This window comes from Micropterus salmoides, unplaced genomic scaffold (assembly GCF_014851395.1).
Source record: "Micropterus salmoides isolate LMB-PRFRI ecotype aquatic unplaced genomic scaffold, ASM1485139v1 Ms_hic_scaffold_4, whole genome shotgun sequence".
NCBI lineage: Eukaryota > Metazoa > Chordata > Actinopteri > Centrarchiformes > Centrarchidae > Micropterus > Micropterus salmoides.
The window spans coordinates 5,171,692-5,191,085 of NW_024043372.1; the positions used below are offsets into that span (position 1 = coordinate 5,171,692).

General features: G+C 40.9%; 1 protein-coding gene across 2 annotated transcripts; it reads left to right on the forward strand.

Annotated features, from left to right (window-relative positions):
* Nucleotides 1-1,731: 1,731 nt before the first annotated feature.
* si:dkey-43k4.5 (potassium voltage-gated channel subfamily S member 2) lies at nucleotides 1,732-15,632 on the forward strand. 2 transcript variants are annotated; one of them, XM_038695486.1, is made up of 10 exons: nucleotides 1,732-1,974; nucleotides 9,065-9,244; nucleotides 9,374-9,507; nucleotides 9,713-9,877; nucleotides 9,980-10,151; nucleotides 11,328-11,411; nucleotides 11,519-11,680; nucleotides 11,884-11,967; nucleotides 14,350-14,442; nucleotides 14,680-15,632. In XM_038695486.1, the coding sequence occupies exons 2-10, from the start codon at nucleotides 9,074-9,076 to the stop codon at nucleotides 15,127-15,129; spliced, it is 1,515 nt and encodes a 504-aa protein (XP_038551414.1). In that variant the 5' UTR covers nucleotides 1,732-1,974; nucleotides 9,065-9,073; the 3' UTR covers nucleotides 15,130-15,632. The 2 variants fall into 2 exon arrangements, with proteins under 2 accessions (XP_038551414.1, XP_038551415.1); XM_038695487.1 differs by having other exon boundaries at nucleotides 9,068-9,244.
* Nucleotides 15,633-19,394: the final 3,762 nt, after the last annotated feature.

The window sequence follows — 19,394 nt, forward strand, 5'->3', positions numbered from 1 at the left end:
TATGGCAGAGCAATACTTAAACATTAATGTTACCTTTAAACCATCTCAAAAACTATGTGACAATGTGACATGACATGTGACAGCTCACCTGCCTGCGAGAGTGCTGCAGGCTGCCAGGATATTACTGATAAAAGGATGCACAAAGGAATCAATTGGACAAACTGTGGCTAATTTACCACATATATAATGTCCATAACATAATGACACATTCAAAAACACACCTTCAGGTCCACTGGTGAAAAGAGTTGGGATGTTAGTTCTTAAATATAAATCCTACACCTTAATGAAGATGATGAACATTTGGATTGGTTGTTTGCCCTGTAGACTTCATGTTTTCTAGATCAGCGGTTTTCAAAGTGTGAGGACGGCCTCCCCAGGTGGGGCTCCAAACTGTTTCAGGGGCTCAGTAAATAGAAGGAAAACAGTATTTCACTTTAGTTATCAAAAGGAGATTGTATAGTATAGCCTAGGTGTGTGTTATCTGGTTAAAGAGAGAGTTCAGTAGTTTGGGGAAACAGTTTTTCCCACTTTCCCAGAGTCAGGAACTAATAAATGCCCTAGGACAGACCTTTTTTTTAACTGTTTTTCGGGCGCCCACAGACTCAATCATTTATGATGATTTATGATGAAAATATTTGCAACATCACCTTCTTGTAAAAACATACACTTAATCATTTTAACTGTCAGCCTCTCTCCATTAAACTGCCAAACCATCCATCCAACCGCTTATCCTGCGTACAGGCTGGAGCCAATCCCAGCTGACAGGGTCACACATGGACAAACAACCACACCTAAGGACAATTTAGGGTCACCAATTAACGTATTCCGCATGTCTTTGGGCGGTGGGAGGAGAGGTACTCCCATGCAGACAGAAATGCAGGAGCAACCCGGGGTTTGAACCCGCTACCTGCCAAACTGCCAAACTCACATGAAAAAGTACAGCAGGAAAGATAACAGATTCTTGACTTGTGGTTCTGCTGTGTGCAGTAAACACTGTAGTTTAGGAAAGAAGAAAAGCGGGGGATAGAGGAAGGAGAGGCCTCAGCACTCAGATGCAAAACCAGATTTTAGCCACAAGATGGACCCATCCTTACACACATACAGGAGTCTAAACTGCAGCTTCCAAAGATAAAATATTAATAAAATAACAAATACATTGCGGAATGGGAAGATTTTAATTTGTTTTATTGAATCAATAGGGCCTTTAACAGCGCATGCGGTGTTGGCACCAGAGAGGAAGTGTTCAGACTTTATCTTAATGAGAAAAAGTGAAAAGTCAGCTATATAAGTTAAAGGGAAAATTGCAACGTCTCTATGGATTTTAGAGGCACATTAAAGTAATTTGAAAAATCACTTAAATGACACCAGAGATTTAATACAATTTCACTTAGGACCACACATACACACTCATAAAATCCCAGTTGTGATATAAGGAATATTAGTGAGGCCAGAGGAAATAGAAATAACCACGAGGCCACTTATAAAACGCATTACTGACCACAGCAGTCTCAGTGGCTCTATAAAAGCAGAAAAATATAATCAAACTTGCTCTAAACAAAAGACCGAGTGCCGCAAACACATCATAAAAACAACTCTGTCCGTGGTCAGTATATTAAATGTATTTCTCGCTCGGAGAGATGCTGTTCCGGAATGTGACGGAAAAAGCCGAAGACTCCGTCTGAGAGAAGAAGACAGACCAACAGTGACTCAGATGGAGGAAACCTGCGCGCCCACAGCTGCCTGCGTTACCTCCTCCCAACACTTTATTGTTTCAGGCAGACGAAAGGTAGTCTCTAAAGTTTTTAGCAGAAGAAGCACGCGGATTTTTGTCGACATCAAACGCTTCGTGTGTGAAAGTTTTGTCCTTTTTTAGTCGTGGAAGTGTAAAAACTTAGAAACGCATCATGGGGTGAATCTGACATCTGAGGAGGATGCTGATCAGGTGATGAAAGAGTATCGTGACCAAACTCACAGGTAAGTCTCAATAAAAGATAGCACATTGTATTAATGTAACAGCATATTGTAGTGTCAGTAAATATAGACTATTTAAAATGCGATTAATTAATCATTGAGGCCTGTTAAAGGTGACAGCTGCCGCACCTTCTCCACTTTACTGTGCGTCCCGGCCATGTGAAGTTTCTCTGTGTTGTTGAGTTCACTGATTCACTCTGTATGAACGCGTTTCAGTGAGATTGTTTATTGGAGGTGTATTTTCCACCCCTGTGATTTCAAGCCGCAGCGCTTCCTCGTTCTGAATTATAGATCAACTTTATTTCTGTATGTGCATCATGGCAGCTCCTCTGAGAGCTCAGCATGGGCCCCACATGTAATTATGGCCAGAGAGAGAGAGAGAGAGTCACAATGTCAATGTGGTGCTGTAGACAGTGAAAAAAGGGAATACTCATTGAAAAACATTTCCGTTTGTCATAAAACTCCAATTTTAACATATTGTTATATATTTTCTGTCCATGTTGAGCCCTTAACATTGACACTGTGGAGCAGGTGATCAACAGCAACATCACATTTAGGCTGAGAACTAGGCTAATGTAATAACTAATCCTCCTGGAGAGGCCGCCTCTCGCTTTGAAAACCTCTGTTCTTGAGATTTCAACTTTTCTCATTTTAAGGAAAGAAATCACAGTAGAGATAAGACGTAGCTGACATCAACTCAAAGACCACCAGATTTAGGACAAAAGGAGAGTCAGCATGGCTTTCCAACTGTAAAAAACATCACTCAAAAAGAGTTTTCATCCCGAACACATTGGGCTGAAGTTCATTCTTGACCTTTGTGAACAGTAGGCCTATATATCACACAGCTTACAATGAATGATGACATTGCTTTTAATGTGCAATGTTTACATCAGCTTGTGCTCTTCTTCTTCTCCTCATTTATTGTTGCATTTAACCTTTTATGTTGCATTAATGCCACCAACAACGTACTGTTTCTTCATGTGATTGCAACAATAAATAAACACTCTGAGCTAAACCTGCATTGTCTATGTTTCCCAAACTTAGGGTTGGGACCCAAAATGGATCGCAGGGCCATTTTTATTGAGTAAAAATGAATAAAATTCTTAAAAATGTTACAATATGTAAATGTGTGAATTTTTTTTTGCTACACTGGTCTGTTTAGCTCAGATGCTTTGTGAGGTTTTCTCTCTCTCTTCTCCCTAACCTGATCTTCTGTCCACATTCATACAAAAATGATGTCTGTAGTCTTTCACAGTCAATCCTATGATGTCTAATCTAAAGTACAAGGACGAGTTTAAAGATGCTTCAATGTGTAATATGTGGAGAAGTCCTCAGTAATGAGAGTTTGGTTTTAAAATGAATAAATTGGACAGATTCCTCCAAACGAAACATTCACTGTATCTGGGCAAAGCCCAAACATTTTGTTTTTTCTTTGCTAAGAAGTATCCTTCAAGATGTGTTGATTCAGTCTGGCACAACATACTTGTGTGAATCTGACATTTCAACTCCAGTATACCTTTATTCATAGATTGTAAATGTGGATGTATTTTTTGTAAATTTTGGTCCCAGGGAGACACCAGATTTCTCTTTCGGGTCTTGAGTTGAAAAGGTTTGGGAACCGGTGTTCTAAGGTAATGATGGATCTAATAATGCCTGAGACTGTAGTCTAAGTTGGGAAGCATGAGGCCTAAAACTGTTGTCAGACACAAGAACTAATCTTAACAGGGGGTGGGGCAGATATTTCCCTCATTAGCTGGTGGAGACCAAAACCAGAGCTAAAAGTTGCAGTGTAGCACCACTCCATATACAATAAATGCTCAATTACAAGTGAGCAGGAAAATGTACATAAAGCATTAAAAGTAAAAGTACTCATTAAGCAGAAAAATGTCAGGATATATTATTGTACTAGTACTATCTGTGCATTACTGCGTATAGCAGGTTGAAGAGGAACTGATTTTAATACCACAGTCTGTAACATTGCATCACATTTGGGAAGTTACTCATAGGTTTATTATACATTATATTCTTGAGTACATTTATTTCCCAATATTTACCTCTGAAATGTTTTGGAGTAGAAGTATACAGTAAGAATAAAATCGAAATACTGAAGTTAAATACACGTATCTCAAAATTGCAGACGTTCTTGGGTAAATGTACTTCACTGCTGCTAACATGCTTCCCACATACACACCCACCACCCACCTTTATGAAGACAGATTTCAGCTGCCACAGTTAACTGTGTGCACTTCATGTGTCTATAAATCACTGTACTGTTGAGAATAAAGCTGATTAAATACTTGCAGGAAGAAGGTGAAAAATTCAGAAGCAGATGAAGTCCGACTGCTCCGGTTAAAACACCATTAGGTCCACATTAGGTTCACACCTGTCTGCGATTCCTCGGCCCATTTCCTACACTCTGCAATTACAGACTAAGTAACATTATTACGTTACATTATAGCTACACTTTACCTGAAGCAGGGCACTTACTGCTGCCTCTAAATGGACGGATGCCCTCAGTACTGTGAGTAGTGAGTGCTACATGTGCAACCACTGCTGATGCTTGGATATTTTTCTGGATATTATGATCCAGATACCATCATCATTCCCTGAAACTTCACTTGTTGCTAAGCAATATTAAACTAACATTTCCCAACTGAACTAGAATGAATTCTGTTTCATGGCATTAATTTAGTTTATTTTAGGCAACAGTGGGAACATTTGAGGCTTTGGGAAAAAAGTTTTAATGTACTGTATAATACTTCACATAGTTTTAGAGTTTGATGTGAACTTTGTTATTTTTATCCATTTGCTGAGTGATTTCATTGTCTAATTTTATTGTGGAAGTGTGCACACTATGTGGGTGTTTGTGTGGAGAGTACAGTAGATGAGCCTGCGTGGGAGTTAGTTTCTGTTTTGGCTGCATCTATGTGTTTTTTAACTGCATCACATGGAGACAAGTTACTTGCACCCATGGTTAATGAAGTAAACATAGATTTGCATGTTTCAGAGCAGAGCTCTCAGTTTAATCTAGTTATCATCTGTATAATGTATATGAAGACTCTCAATCATCCAGGTCATAGTGATCCAAAGAAGGTAAAAAATCAAGGGCAACTGGACATGAAGACATTTTGTCTCTCATCCAAGAGGCTTCTTCAGTTCTGACTGACTAACTGAGAATCCCGGCCATTTAACCTCTGTGGCGTCCTTATCTGGGTGACACCGCTTGGTTCGTTAGTGCTCCTGGCAGTTGAAACGACAGTTGGGGTTGTTGGAGATAAATGTGAGATGAAATTTCATCTCTTCACAGGAAAGTGAACAGACGCTCACATTTGGCCTCATTTCACAATACCAACTACGGTCGTTCAGACCACGATGACTGTCGTTAGAACAGCCAGGAGCACTAACACCTAACAGGGACGTCAAGAGAACCGATTTTGTTAACAAGTCGATTCCAGTATTCAGAAAATATGACCTAGGCCTACTCGTGGTTCTAGGTACCATTGGTAACAGGTGGAATATAACAACAAGTGCAGCTGCAGGTCCACCCTTGTGTTTAGAAACTGGGGTAAAGTTAGTTTAATCCCTTAATGTAAATGCTCCGTATTTGTATAGCGCCTTTCTAGTCTTTTCGGCCTCTCAAAGCGCTTTTACACTACATCTGCAATTCACTCACATTTATACACTGAGCCTAAGTGCTGAAACAGAAACTATCATTCACACACATTCATACACTGGCGTGACTGCCGCCAGTGTATCTTGCCCAAAGACACTTCGACATGCAGCCTGGAGGAGCCGGGGATTTAACCGCCGGCCCCTAAATAATTAATGCCAATTGTCGTGAATTTCCATCACATCTCTTCCTTTCAGATTGCAGCCGAGATGGCATATTCCCCCAATGCTTGTGCGTATTCCATACGTACCTAGGAACCTTTTGCAAGCACTGGTTTCTGGTTAATTCCTGTTGTTGCTTATTTGCATTATACCTGAATTTATATCTTTTCTATATTCTGTTGGGAAATTAACAATCCCCACTTAATTTAGCTTTAAAGCAAATGAAAACAAAAATAATACATTTTCTTATATAAATGTAAATAAATTCAGGTCGGTTTTCACGGCTGTTACCTTCAATAGCTCCTTGTCAAGGCAACTTCAATTTAACCAACGATGCAATTTGCAGCACAAAGAACTATGTCTGTCTGTCCAACATGCCTGTTGCCGTCTTAAAAGTGCAATATGACCCATTCAATCGTCTATAACTTGCCGTGACATCCCTTGACCCCAGAGAGGTCAGAAATGAAGAAGCCTCTTGGATGAAAGGTGAAATGTTTTCAAGTATCTTTAGTCCAGCTGCCCTTTATTTTTAACCTTCCTTATTCACATTCGATATTGTATTATGGCTTGTTACATACAAAAGTCTCCATGTCTGGGAGACTTGTCAGTCAGTATTCAGTCAGCATATATATAAAATCCAGTAAAAGCATTTTGGCTCTCAACCAATGCACATTGTGTTTTGTAGTTAACATTAAAAATATGTGGTACATCAAATTAGTTTCCGGGCGTATGGACTTGGAAGTGCATTAGAGTGCCTACATTACCAAAGAGAAGCTCCTCCTTGTCAGAAATTCCTCATGAGGGTTTGATGAAGGCTGACTCAGCTTGAGATAACAAAAACAGAGAGACATCTGACTCACATCCAGGCACATTCAAGTTATTAACATAGCTGCTCCAAATACTCAAAAAATCTAGTAAAGAAATGAGGCAGGTGTCTTTCTATATTTTTGTTATTGTCAACAAATCCCATGAAATGACCAAAACCAACAATGTGTTAAGTCGTCTTTATGTTTGTTAAATACCATAAAACTTAGTCCCAATTAGACGCCTGTCCTTTTTACTGGCCTGGTGTGGCTACATGTCTTGACAAATAAACGCAGGCCTCAATTAGAAGCCTGGTCTGATTTTTACAGAAGTTCCTTGGATGAATAAAACCCCTAACCCCTTGTCAAAATGGACATGCTACACATGGTTTGCTCAGTTAGATTCTTTACAACTGAATGATTTAGTTTATTTTACGATGCCTGTACCAAATATAGGCAGTTCAGTGATTTAAGCAGGTTTTATTTTTTAAAAGCCTCAGTAAAATTGCCAAAAAGCTTTTTTAAAGTGTTTAAATACTCAAACAGGATGAAATTGTTTGGGACTATTTTCAGTGGCGGATGAATCCACATGTGGTGCTCTAGGGAGTGTTTGGGGCAGCAGGACAGTGTGTGTGGGACTGAGTCAGAATAAACTACAGTGTGTTTGTTCACGGTGATGAAGGAACTTGGCACCCAGTGCAGCGTTGAGTCTCCCAGATGTGTTTTTAATAGTTTTTGGACAATGGAGCGCCACTGTGGCTCAGAGGAAGAAGATATATGAATACACACACAATACTTGTTAATCGGAGCAGTTCAATGTTTGTTTTAGTCTTTTTATGATACAAAATTTTCTGTTTCCAAATTGATAAAATAAAAGTATGAAATTACAAAGTTTGAATGAGCAATTAGTACAAAGGATAAAGATAAATTTTATTTCAGTGTTACTCTAACTCATTACTCACGCCTCACTAGAGTAACTGTCTTCTGTAACTGAATCTGCATGAGAAAGGTTACCTCCTGTCCTCAGAACGTCCTGCGCTGACAAATAAAACAGTTTTATTTTTGTTTACTGAACCAGCACTGGAGCATCAGGATCAGACGACTGAAGAAACAGACTGGATTTTGATGAGTAAACTATATTTCTAATGGCCATATTTGTCACTAGTTGTCAATGAGTAGGGAGCGAGATTGCCACACGAAGGTCTGAGTCAGACAAATGAAGTGGAGGTCTTCCAGCCTTTTAATATGAAAGTCACTCTTTGTGATTTGTTGCTGAGATGCAGTGGAGGGACAGTAACATAAAGTGTGAATTTCCTACTATAACGACTCTAACGTTGGAAAAAAACACAGACTGTTGAAGCCTCATATTAACTTCTTGTAAACTTTTAATATGTATTTTTACACAGAATGGGGACAGTGGGTTTTGTTTCATTGGACACACATTAGAAAGAGATCTTTATGCCAGAAGGAATGATTACAGCAACCACATGAGCCTCAAGGTACCCGGGTTGTGTCCAGCAGGAGACCTCTGTTGCATCTCTCTCTCGCTGGTTTCCTGTAATTTCTCCACAGTCACTATTTATTAAAGGGATAAAATACCCTTAAAAAAGGTAGTTTGAACATACATAAAAAATATTGTGCCTGTTAAGATTTTAATCAGCAAAAAACCTCCTGTGAATTGGACAGGTTCATTTTATTGTGGACACTTTTACATTACCTTACATTCACTCATTTAGCTGACGCTTTTATCCAAAGCGACTTACAATTGCCTTGTAAGTCAGAGGTTTCACGCCTCTGGAGCAACTAGGGGTAAAGTCTTTGCTCAGGGACACAATGGCATGTGTGTTATCCACATCACCACCAACTTCTGTTTTATTCCCGTCACCATGTCTTGTAATAGTGTCTACTCCTGTAACGGCCGGGTTATGCAAGAAGAGAAGTAGTTCCCGACGGCCACACTGGAATGTGGGGTGAAAAACCAGCATCATTGCCAAGGGGAGGGAAAAGTGATAATGTTGAAATATGGCACATATTTTCAGAGAGTCTCTCCAGGGAGATATTCATACTATTGTTCTCGGACATGAAAACTGTTCACATGAAAGATGACAGAAATAATAGTGAAAAGGTTGGAAAAAAACCTGAGAGAAACTCAAATTCTGGCTTCTTTCTCGCCGCAGAGTTGACCAATTCCTGCGTGAAATGGGTGTGAATGTCAGTTTGTGGATTATGGAAAGTTGCGAAAATGGTCTTACACAGAGCCCTTACTCTGGGGGGGAGGGGTTTTACGAGGCTTTGACAAGCTCTTTGGATGAAGCATGCTGGCTTAATATCCTGAAATGATGTAATGATCTAACTGCTGACATGCTCCAACCCTTTCTTTAAAAGCAATGTTAATGTCCAAAAATAATTTGTTTTGTGTTTTGCTTTGCTTTCCGTACTCATCGCTAATGTGTCTCTAGCAGGTAACCATGGTGAAGGAGAGTCTGCCCACCTGGGTCCACCAGGACTCTGACGAAGGTCTCGTCCACGTGAACGTCGGAGGTCTGAAGAGGAGCCTCTGCTCCAGCACACTGAAGAAATTCCCGGACACCAGACTGGGAAAACTGCTGGCCTGTGATTCAGAGGAAGATATACTGCAAGTGCGTCAGCTGGTTGGCATCTGTGCATCTTTCTCACTGGAGTTTGGTTCCAAAAATAAGTTTTTGGACACTATTAAATGTTCACTTCCTCTTTTTGTAACTCCCCTCCTCTCTTCCTTCTTTCTGCAGGTGTGTGATGATTATGACGTGCAGCAGAAGGAGTTTTATTTTGATAGGAATCCCGGCCTGTTCCCATATGTCCTCCACTTTTACCAGACCGGCAAACTTCACATCATGGATGAGCTGTGTGTCTTCTCCTTCAGGTCTGTCTCTCTAATGTTCACACTTTACATCAATTAGGTTAATTTAAGCCGCAATTTGTCACAGTAGCATTAGTTCATGTGAGTAAAAATGAGTAAATAATTAAGCTGCTTTCACACAAGCAGTGTAATCCATAAATGCTCAGTCAATCTAACAAGTTTGTAAGTTCTATTGTTTATAACAGAGTGACTTATGTTTCCCATGCAGTCAGGAGATAGAGTACTGGGGCATCAATGAGTTCTTCCTGGATAGTTGCTGCAGTTATCGCTACCACGACCGCAAGCTGGAGAGCAGCCGGCATCGCAGCTGGGACGACGACAGCGACGTCAGCAGCATAGACACGTCTGTGGACGAGATATCTGACTTAAACAGGTAAAAAGACTGTGAAGAAAGTAAAGGATTCTCAGCATGCAGCCCTCTGTTTCTTCCTCTTTCTGGTAATCCTTAACTCATTGTCTTCCTCCATCCTCACAGAGACATGCTGCATTTCCAGGAAGTGCGTTATGGGAACATTAGAAAGTGTCTGTGGCTGACGCTGGAGAACCCTGGATACTCCATCCCCAGCAAGCTCTTCAGTCTGCTGTCCATCGTGGTGGTGCTCACATCCATCGCCACCATGTGTATTAACAGCATCCCAGAGTATCAGGTCAGTACGGCGAGATGGGGCGATTATGAAGCCAAATAAAAGTGCTTACACTCACTTTTCATTAGGAGATTTCAGTCTGGAACATATTTGCAGGCTATTGGGAGCCGTTTGAATCAGAGGTGCCGTGAGGAGAGTTGCGAGGGAGGTGATCGGAGGACGATCTGAGGCAGAGATACGGTGTGAGGTGAAAGGACAGGAAGTTAGTTACCATATCTAGCCCAGTGATTTGGGATTATGGAGCTCATAGATGCAATTACGGTACTTTAGCACCCCTATGCTGCGTTTGTGTCCAAAATTGTACTGCGTCTTAGAGTCATAATTCAGTCAAACCTAAAAACAGACATGATACACATACACGTAGTATTAAAATGTGTGTGACTGAGACTTTCTGAGGATTATTACTATTATCTCTGTCCAACGTCCATAAATACAAACAGTAGAAAAAAAGATGCTCCATAATAACTGAGGATCATCATGGTTTTAAGTTTTCTTCTATATCAAAGTAAACAAGTGAAAGCTATCTGTACATCCATGGAGACACTGCAAACAGGAACTGCTTACAGCTAATTCTGCATACCTTTAATGGAGCCTATTTGCCGAAATGAGTAGGAATGATGGGGGTGTTTTCTGAGGAAGAGCTTACAGTGTCAGACTTTGAAAGCCCCCCTGGTTGAGATGCTGCGACTCTCTGATTATGTCAAAAAAAACTCACAGACAACTATTTACACAAAAAAGCAGAACTCCTGTTGGAGTTGGAAACTTGGAGGAAAAAACAATGACAGCCCAGTCAGAGGTGCATTAGTCCAATCAGATGCAGAAAGACTTCCTGTTAATGTCTCAATGAAGGAAAATACTGTTGAGGATTTGAGAGCTGCCTTTGTGAGATTGCATGATTATAGCAGTAGCTGAGCTAAACAAACAAGTGTCATCTTCTCATTTGTTGCTTCTTGAGCCTTAATATTAAAAGAAACAAAATAACAAGTAGAAAATACTGTGAAATTATGAAGTCTGATATCAGATGTTTAAACACCGGCTGTGAGGAGAGTTTATGAACGTTAAGCACAATGGTGCTGAAAATAGGTTGAGAAATCATTAAAAATGTGTCTGTGAAGGTTTTCAGTCATCCAGGTCTTAGTTGTAGATGTGGTCACTAATCTTTCTCCTCTTTCCTCTCAGACTTTTGATGATGAAGGGAAGTTGGTGGAGGACACGACCACGCAGGCTCTGGAGGTGTTCTGCACCTGCTGGTTCACCTTCGAGGTAAGGAGATAAAAACAAAGCGTGCCGTGTCCCGGGGGTGTCTGAAAACAGAAGATACTTGTCACCGTAAAACAAATGTGAGTGAGTATGTTTTTTGCGTCTCTGAGGTGGTGACGCGGCTGCTGCTCGCACCGAACAGGAAGAAGTTCTTTCATCACCCTCTGAACATTATCGACGTGGTGTCTGTGGCGCCCATTTACATCACCCTGGTCTTTGACATGACTTTGGGATCAGAGTCTGAGCTGGGAAACCTGGGACGACTCATACAGGTTTAAAAATCGTTATTAGTTATTAGTAAATTAAATGTATTTAACCATTTTAATGAAGAAAGAGCAACTTCTGTTGCTCCATCTGAGCTGAACTGAACCACGTACAATACCACAATGACCACAGCTGCTGAGTTGAACAGACTTGTTTTTATGCGAAAGATGGACTGAAATGTATAATGCATCTCTCTCTCTCTCTCTCTCAGGTGTTCAGGTTAATGAGGATCTTCAGAGTTTTGAAGTTGGCCCGACACTCGACAGGACTGCGGTCGCTGGGAGCGACGCTTCGGGTGAGTCAGGACTCGTTAGGTAACGCTCGACTTCCCGACTCGAGGCAGACACACGGTGACATTCTCCAACCACAGAAACCTCTCAGGAAAAATAAAAACAGCGCGATTGATTTTTTGTTTTGTTTGTGACATTTTGGTCTGTTGACCTTTCTGTGTCAGATAACGGTTGATGGGTTGTGAGCAGATGTAGGTCTGAGCTGATATGTCACACACACACACACACACACACACACACACACACACACACACACACACACACACACAGATTTAGGTTTTTTTTTGTTTTGAAGATGTGGTTTGGATTTTCAGTGATTTGCAGAAGGATTGCTCTTCAGGGTAACAATGTAAGACGAAAGTAGCAAACACCAAGACAACTAATGTACTCATGACTCATTATTGATTAGTCCTTTGAGACCGTATCTTACAGTGGAGGACACGGTAAATGACACGGCATGGTTCAACTTAGCTGCAGTGAAACAGGTGGATGTAAAAATATGACAAAATGCTGTTTGATCGGATGCAGATGCCTTCTTAACAGTTGAACGAGCCTTTAAATTACTAATTTAATTAACTTTGAGGCATGAAACGGTGTGAATGGATGTGGTTTGACAAGGCTGAGCAGGTGGTTAGACCGTGTGTCATTTCAACTAGGTAAAGACAACCTTCCTTCACTGTTGGATGAATTTACACCTCAGCGAGTCATCACCATTCTTCTGTTTTCAGGTTTTCCTGCTGAAAATATGGTGGCAATTGTGGACGTTTGTTTGGTTTCATCTAAAATCATTGACCGTAAATGCCATCTGAATACATTTGGGGTGAGGAATAAAGGAACAGGACATGCGGTTGCACAGTTGCACCTCTGTGGCATCTAGCTAAAGTGTATTTCAAGAGGTTTAGGTGTTTGAGGAGGCTCAGTTTAAATTCAAAAGTGCTGCTCATTGCTGTCACGTAAACAACTTCCCAGAGATATTATAGCTCGGCCCTGTTAGTTCCCTCTGCAGTTGATGTTTTCTAAATAAAGCAGTGGAAACTGTGCTTGTGAGATACAGCATGGGTTTGTGAAGTCCGTCTGCAGTGACAGATGTCAACATTTACCTCAAGTCAGACAGCGATTGTTGGTTTATGAAGGGATAACGGAGTTCTCTCCTCCGGCAGGACTTTTGACGTCAGTTCGGTCAGACATTTTCTCGTCTGATGTCATGTAAAGTGTATCAGTTACACCAGCAGAGATGTTGTGTATCTGTTGCAGAATCAGTAACCACAATATACGACTGTGCAGCTGCTCCTGGGTTTCGTTACATCTTCATTACATCTGCCTCCTCCCTCGACAGGAGATGTAAAGTATCTGAGAGTAGAACAGCAGGCCTTGTTACAGTCTCATCTACCATAACAGAGGCCACGGAGGAGGAGGATTGCATTTCTATAAAACATCATTACGCATGACTTGTGACGTGAACGGATAAATCAAAGAATTTGTTTAACTTTTAAAAAAGTCGCTAGTTTGCTGGATTTGGATGCACTGTATTTACATTTAGATTAAAGTGGCACTTAAATAAATACTCCTGATTCGTGAGCAGCATCAGCAGTGAGACACTGAGAGCTTTGTTGGTCTCTTCCCTGCATATCAACTAATGCAAAACCCTAAACAGAAGACATTGGTTTAAATTTGAGCCAATGTACTAAAAATCTGGACATGGGGACTGGGTCTGAATCACAGCTGCTGCCCATACAAGCATGAAGCTTAACTCTAAAACACAACACATTATAAATAGCAAAGTGTCACCTGATGAACCCCCACGTACCTAGAGAGCAGGAGCAGCTGTTCATTGATTACATTTCAGCATTTAACACAGTGATAGCATCCAAACTTCGACCACTGGACACTGGAGAGAGAGCGGTGGAGAAAGTGAACACATTCAAATTCATTGGTGTTCACATATCAGAGGATCCAAGGAAGGTTAAAGTCAATAGCAGCTGGACTTTGTTGAAGACGTTTCGTCCCTCATCCGAGAGACTTCTTCGGTTCTGACTGACTGGTGGGGGAATTCACCTATATAACCTCTGTGGGGTCGTTGCCAAGATGATCGATACCGCTGGTTCGTTAGTGCTCAGTACCAACAGTATCGACACAAAGTCATTTCCCCCCTTGTCCTCTAACCTTTTGTCTGCTTCCTCTGTACATATAGGTGCCGAATAATAAATAACATATTTACAGCTTTGCATTTTATTTTTGGTTGAGGCTGAACTGACTGAGGCTGAGCTTTTATTTTCTTCTTCTTCTCTGGTGTCTTTAAAGAGTCCCCAGAGTGAGGCTGGATTACAGGACCTGAGCTGGAGACATTTAAAGTTTCTAACAAGCTTCCCTCCATCTTGTGTCTGCAGCACAGTTACCGTGAGGTCGGCATTCTGCTGCTGTACCTGGGTGTCGGAGTGTCCGTCTTCTCTGGCATCGCTTACACCGCTGAATATGAAGAGGTAACGCTTGACTGATGTTTGATGACATTGATGCCTCACTGTCTGATGCCTCTGTACTTTTACATGCAGGGTTTTATTAGGGATCCAAGCATAATTTGAGCAATGAAGAGCTTGTTATGACAGATAAATTGCTAATTATTTGCCGAAGTTTTGTTGTTATTCAAGCAGGCAAGTTTTGTAACATGAACTTTTTAATTTGAATGTATTTGTACATAAAGCACCTCCGTCTGTTTCCAGGATGTGGGTCTGGACACCATCCCGGCCTGCTGGTGGTGGGGGACGGTGAGCATGACCACGGTGGGCTACGGGGACGTGGTTCCCGTCACGGTGGCTGGGAAGCTGGCGGCCAGCGGCTGCATTCTGGGCGGCACCCTGGTGGTGGCGCTGCCCATCACCATCATCTTCAACAAGTTCTCCCACTTCTACCGGCGACAGAAAGCTCTGGAGGCGTCGGTGAGGAACAACAACCGCAGGAAGATGAGGATAAGCTGCGAGAAGGAGCCGGAAGAGGACGAGGAGGACGAGGGATCGGACGGGGACAGCCGATGTCTGGACGATGACGACATTGATGATATCGAGGAGGACGATGTAGACTATGAAGACGAAGGAGGTGTAATAAATTATAGCTATGTGGAACATTCATCCTTCACGTCAATACTGAGGAGGAAGGAGCTGCATCAGCTGTGAGAAAGAGCTCAACCTGCTGAAGGCTGCGTTCACACTGGAGATTAAAACTGCTTCGACTCCCATCGGATGTTTTCAGCTCTGATTTGAACCTGATTTTCATCTGATCCAAGGCCACGCAAATGTAGTATGACGATGGCCGTCATCAAAATAAATGGACTGAACCAGCAGCGAAGACAAGTGAAGGCTGCGGTTTGAATAGACTCTGGGTAGATGCTTCTAAAAAAGTTAGAGGGGTCATGTTGTAAATGACGGTCTGACAGAAAAGTGGGAAATTTTGGATCTGACATGATCTGCTGTAGTTTGGTCTCATTGTGCATGTGGGATGTTTCAGGGTGGAGGTTTGTTCACACTGATCAACGTGAAGAATAACAGACACATAAAAGGTCAGCCTGAATATTAAGGTCAGCAGTACTGTGGGAATGATGAACTGAACTGAACAAGACTGAAGTGAAATAGCATGCATGCAAATGAAAATACCTGAATAAAAACAACATGATAAACTACGAGAAGTACTTTTGTGGAAGGCGTAGAAAGAAGATATATTTACGAAGCAACACTAAATGTTTATTAAAAAAAATGCTGAGCTCTGTGGGGTGCAAGGTTAATGCCTGTTACACGTGCTTGCTTGCTTGAGCATGAATGCAGGAAATGTGCAGCCATGCTAGCAGCTCGGTGAGACTGTACTTTGTACTAAACTAAATGTTAACATCTGTATGCTAACATTCTAGCAAAGTCAATGCTAACATGTTGATCTTTAGCAGGTGTAATGTTTTGGCATGACTGTTAGCATGCTAACATTTGCTAATTAGCTGAGCCTTCAGCTGAGGCTGATGATTAACCAAAAAACGTTGAAATGGCACCTAATGAAAAGTTTGAGGATCACCAACGTTGTTACATTAAGAACATGAATGTCTGAACCAAATGTCACAGTAACCCTCCAATATTAGGTCCAACTGACGGACTTTGTCTGTCATCCATAGAGCCACGCTGTTAGCATGACTGGGAACAGGAATCTGTGTAATATGCTGATGTTCGAATTTCAGACAGACCAATGTCATTTTGAGAAAAGATAAAAGTAAAGAAATCCTGCATGTGGAAAAAAAACATTTCTGATTCTAATATTATTATTACTATTACATTACATCCATAATATTTATGTATTTCTAACCTGCAAATTTGAGCCAAATAGTGAAATAACAACAGACATTTTCTACAGTGTTCATCTTTGTCTGAGAGATGCATCAGTGGCGTCGAGCCACAGAGTTCATTTACAAGATGACTTTGTGAAACGTCAGCTATGTTTACTGGATAATGGATCACACCTGCCAAACTGTCATTTGATATTATCCATGATTCCCCAAACTGCGGACACTGTGCTTAAGCTGCTGTGCTGACTGTTGCTTTGAGCTCCAACCAACACACACGTCCTCCTGAACTCACATCTCATGTCTTTCATTTTATTTAGTGTCATCTGTTGTTTGTTTTTTCTTCTTTCTTTTTCTCTGCTCAGGTTAATTTGAAGTGTAGTGTGCATTTAAACATGTTAATCATAAAAAAACTAAATAACAAAACTAATTTAAGCACAATAAAGTAACAGACCAGAAGTGCATGTTCTCACGACCAGTGCATGCATCGCTGGCAGTAGCCAGTTTTACATCGCTGTGCTGCTTCAGCGGATGCTTCAGTAAATTAGATGTAAAATTGTTCACAGTTGAAAGCTTTTTGCTGGTGACACAAAGTTTACAATGGACGAAAATGTTCTTTGCATCTTTGACTGGGACAAACTACTTGCAGCTGTCGAAAGAACGCCTATCCCCCTCACTTTCCGTTCTTCGTGTATTTTTTGGCAGTCCACTTAAACTGCCCCTGAGCTGCCGCGTAATCGGGCAGACATGTCAACATGGGAGTCTTGGACAAAATAACCCAAATTGCATTGTGGTAACACTGGAAATGCAGCGTTACTTGGATTATGTATAAATAAATAGTAATCCCTTACACAACTTGTTTCTGGGGAAAGTAATAATATTGCTGAGTAATGCATCACTGCCAAACACTGATTATAATGAATTATGTGTGATATCATTGCATCAGTTCATATTGGCATGTTTTAACTATTTAAAACACAATACAGTAAGTTTAAAATCTCACAAGCTAAAGCCTGCGTGGTTAGATACCGTCTGGGGAAAGAAAATCTTGTTTTTCTGGTTTGGGTGAAGTGACCTTTTAAACCTTTGCTCTGAAAGACAAGTTGGAGGGAAACGCAACAAGATGAATGACATGAAGATGGTTCTGGAGCTCAGCTTGTGTTTCACATAATGGATGTTGGTTTCTTTCCTATCTGAGAGCATTAAAGAGGAGAAAAGATGACGTTAACACAGTTTGAAGCTCTGTCAGGACGACTCAGGGCTGAAAGCTGTTCTCTGCCAGAAAAGAAGAAAAAAGAATCTGCACTTTGAAGTTTGTTTTATTATTTGACAAAACTTCGTATGACGTTTCTCTGCCAATCATTTCAGCTGTTTATACTGGACATGAAAAGATTCCTTCCTAACGTGTTTCCAAAGGAAGAGATAGGGCGTTAAATCCACAAGCTTTATCTGAAGTTTATACGAGCCTTCAACAACGTCAGGCAATCAGATCAACAGAGAATCAAGTTAGTTACTGTGTTTTTAGTGTGAAATTCCCTCGTTTTACTTTCTCTACTCTGTAGCTCAGCAAGGAAACAGAAACACAAAGACAGTCACTAAGAATTGATCCTTGACAGCAGCATTAACGTAATTTTGATAGGCCCGGGTGCAAATATTTTTCTTGTGCCCCTCTCCCCAAAAAGCATGTGTACAAACGGACATACAGACACAACAGGCTCCACACAATTGCAAACCTGCAGCCTTTGATCAGCACCACGGACAGCAGCCGAAGTGTACCAAACCTGAGACTGCTGTTGTCTCATGTTAACTTTAGAAAAACTTTGAAGATTACAACCAGCACTGTGGATTTTATCCCCTCCTCACGTCATGAAGGGATATTTTAATTTCCAATATGAAAAGGAATGAGGAGAGTAAATCCTGTCGAGCACCTGACTTTTTTTAAAGGCTCAGTGTGTAAAATTTAGTGGCATCTAATGGTGAGGGTTGTGAATCGCAACCATCTGTCCAGTCTCCCACTGCCCCCTACCCATTCAAAGAGTGTCGAACAGCTACGGTGGCTGACACAGCACAAAAGGTGTCTCATCTGAGACAGTGGCCAGTCAAGAAATGAGGTTTCTTTAGGTTTATATATTAAGAAATTATATTTACTTAATTATTCAGTAAAACCATATGTTATTGTGACTTGGCCACTGACAGATAACATGGGAAATGTAAGCCACTGTCACTGTTTCTGCATCACAGTTCATTATAAACCACACATTAAATAGAGTTTATATAAACACTGACTAGGTAAACACATTCATTCTCTCTGTGATTACGTATTCGCACCAAAATTGCCTGCCAACAATAATATCTGGCCCGTAGCCAGATTATTGGTACTTTGACAGCAACAAAACATATAAATAAATACTTTAAAAGTAGTGCTGAATTAGATCTCAGTCATGACAGCAACAGTTACTCACATAATCACTTCCTCTTTAGTGGTTTTGCCTACAAAATAAAAGCACGAGAAACTTGTTTACTGCAAAGGAGTATATGGAGTTGAACCGAGCTTTTACTTTGGAAAATTCTGAACGACATTAAAAGAGTCTGTAGCCTGCTTGACACACCTCTGAAAGAGTCGTAAGAAAACGTGATTCCCCTAAATGTCCTCTGTCTGGAGATACTGGGGAAATGAAAAGGCGTCCGTAGGTTGACGGATGAGGATCAAACACTGAAACAAAAACAGTGCAACACATGCCGTGATCTGAGAAACATTCCCTGCAGAATCCAATTGTTGAAGAGAGAAAAAAAAATTATCTCAAGGTGCGGTCAAACACACAACCTTTGAATTACAATTCTGCACCTTACAAACTAAGCTAATCAAACAATTTATCAACATAGGTCAATATTATGACTTACATTCTCATCCACCATCTAATGGTTGAAAATATTGCTCTGATGCAAAATTTATTTGCCGGCACCTCCTGTATGTTATTATTACTTCTTCTTCTTGTAATGTACATATTCAAAATAGTGATAAGTGTCTGCACTGCCTGAATGCCACCAGAAGTAGAACAAGAACAACTTAGTGACAAATTGCACTCTGTAGCACTGTTTGTCCGTTTTCAGCTACTGTAG

What these genes read in the sequence shown, in the direction of transcription:
- si:dkey-43k4.5 (XM_038695486.1), top strand. Translation starts at nt 9,074, where the DNA reads ATGGTGAAGGAGAGTCTGCCCACCTGGGTCCACCAGGACTCTGACGAA. An exon ending in GAGATATCTGACTTAAACAG is followed by an intron (nt 9,878 to 9,979) that starts GTAAAAAGACTG and finishes CCATCCTCACAG; the next exon opens with AGACATGCTGCATTTCCAGG. An exon ending in ACAGCATCCCAGAGTATCAG is followed by an intron (nt 10,152 to 11,327) that starts GTCAGTACGGCG and finishes CTTTCCTCTCAG; the next exon opens with ACTTTTGATGATGAAGGGAA.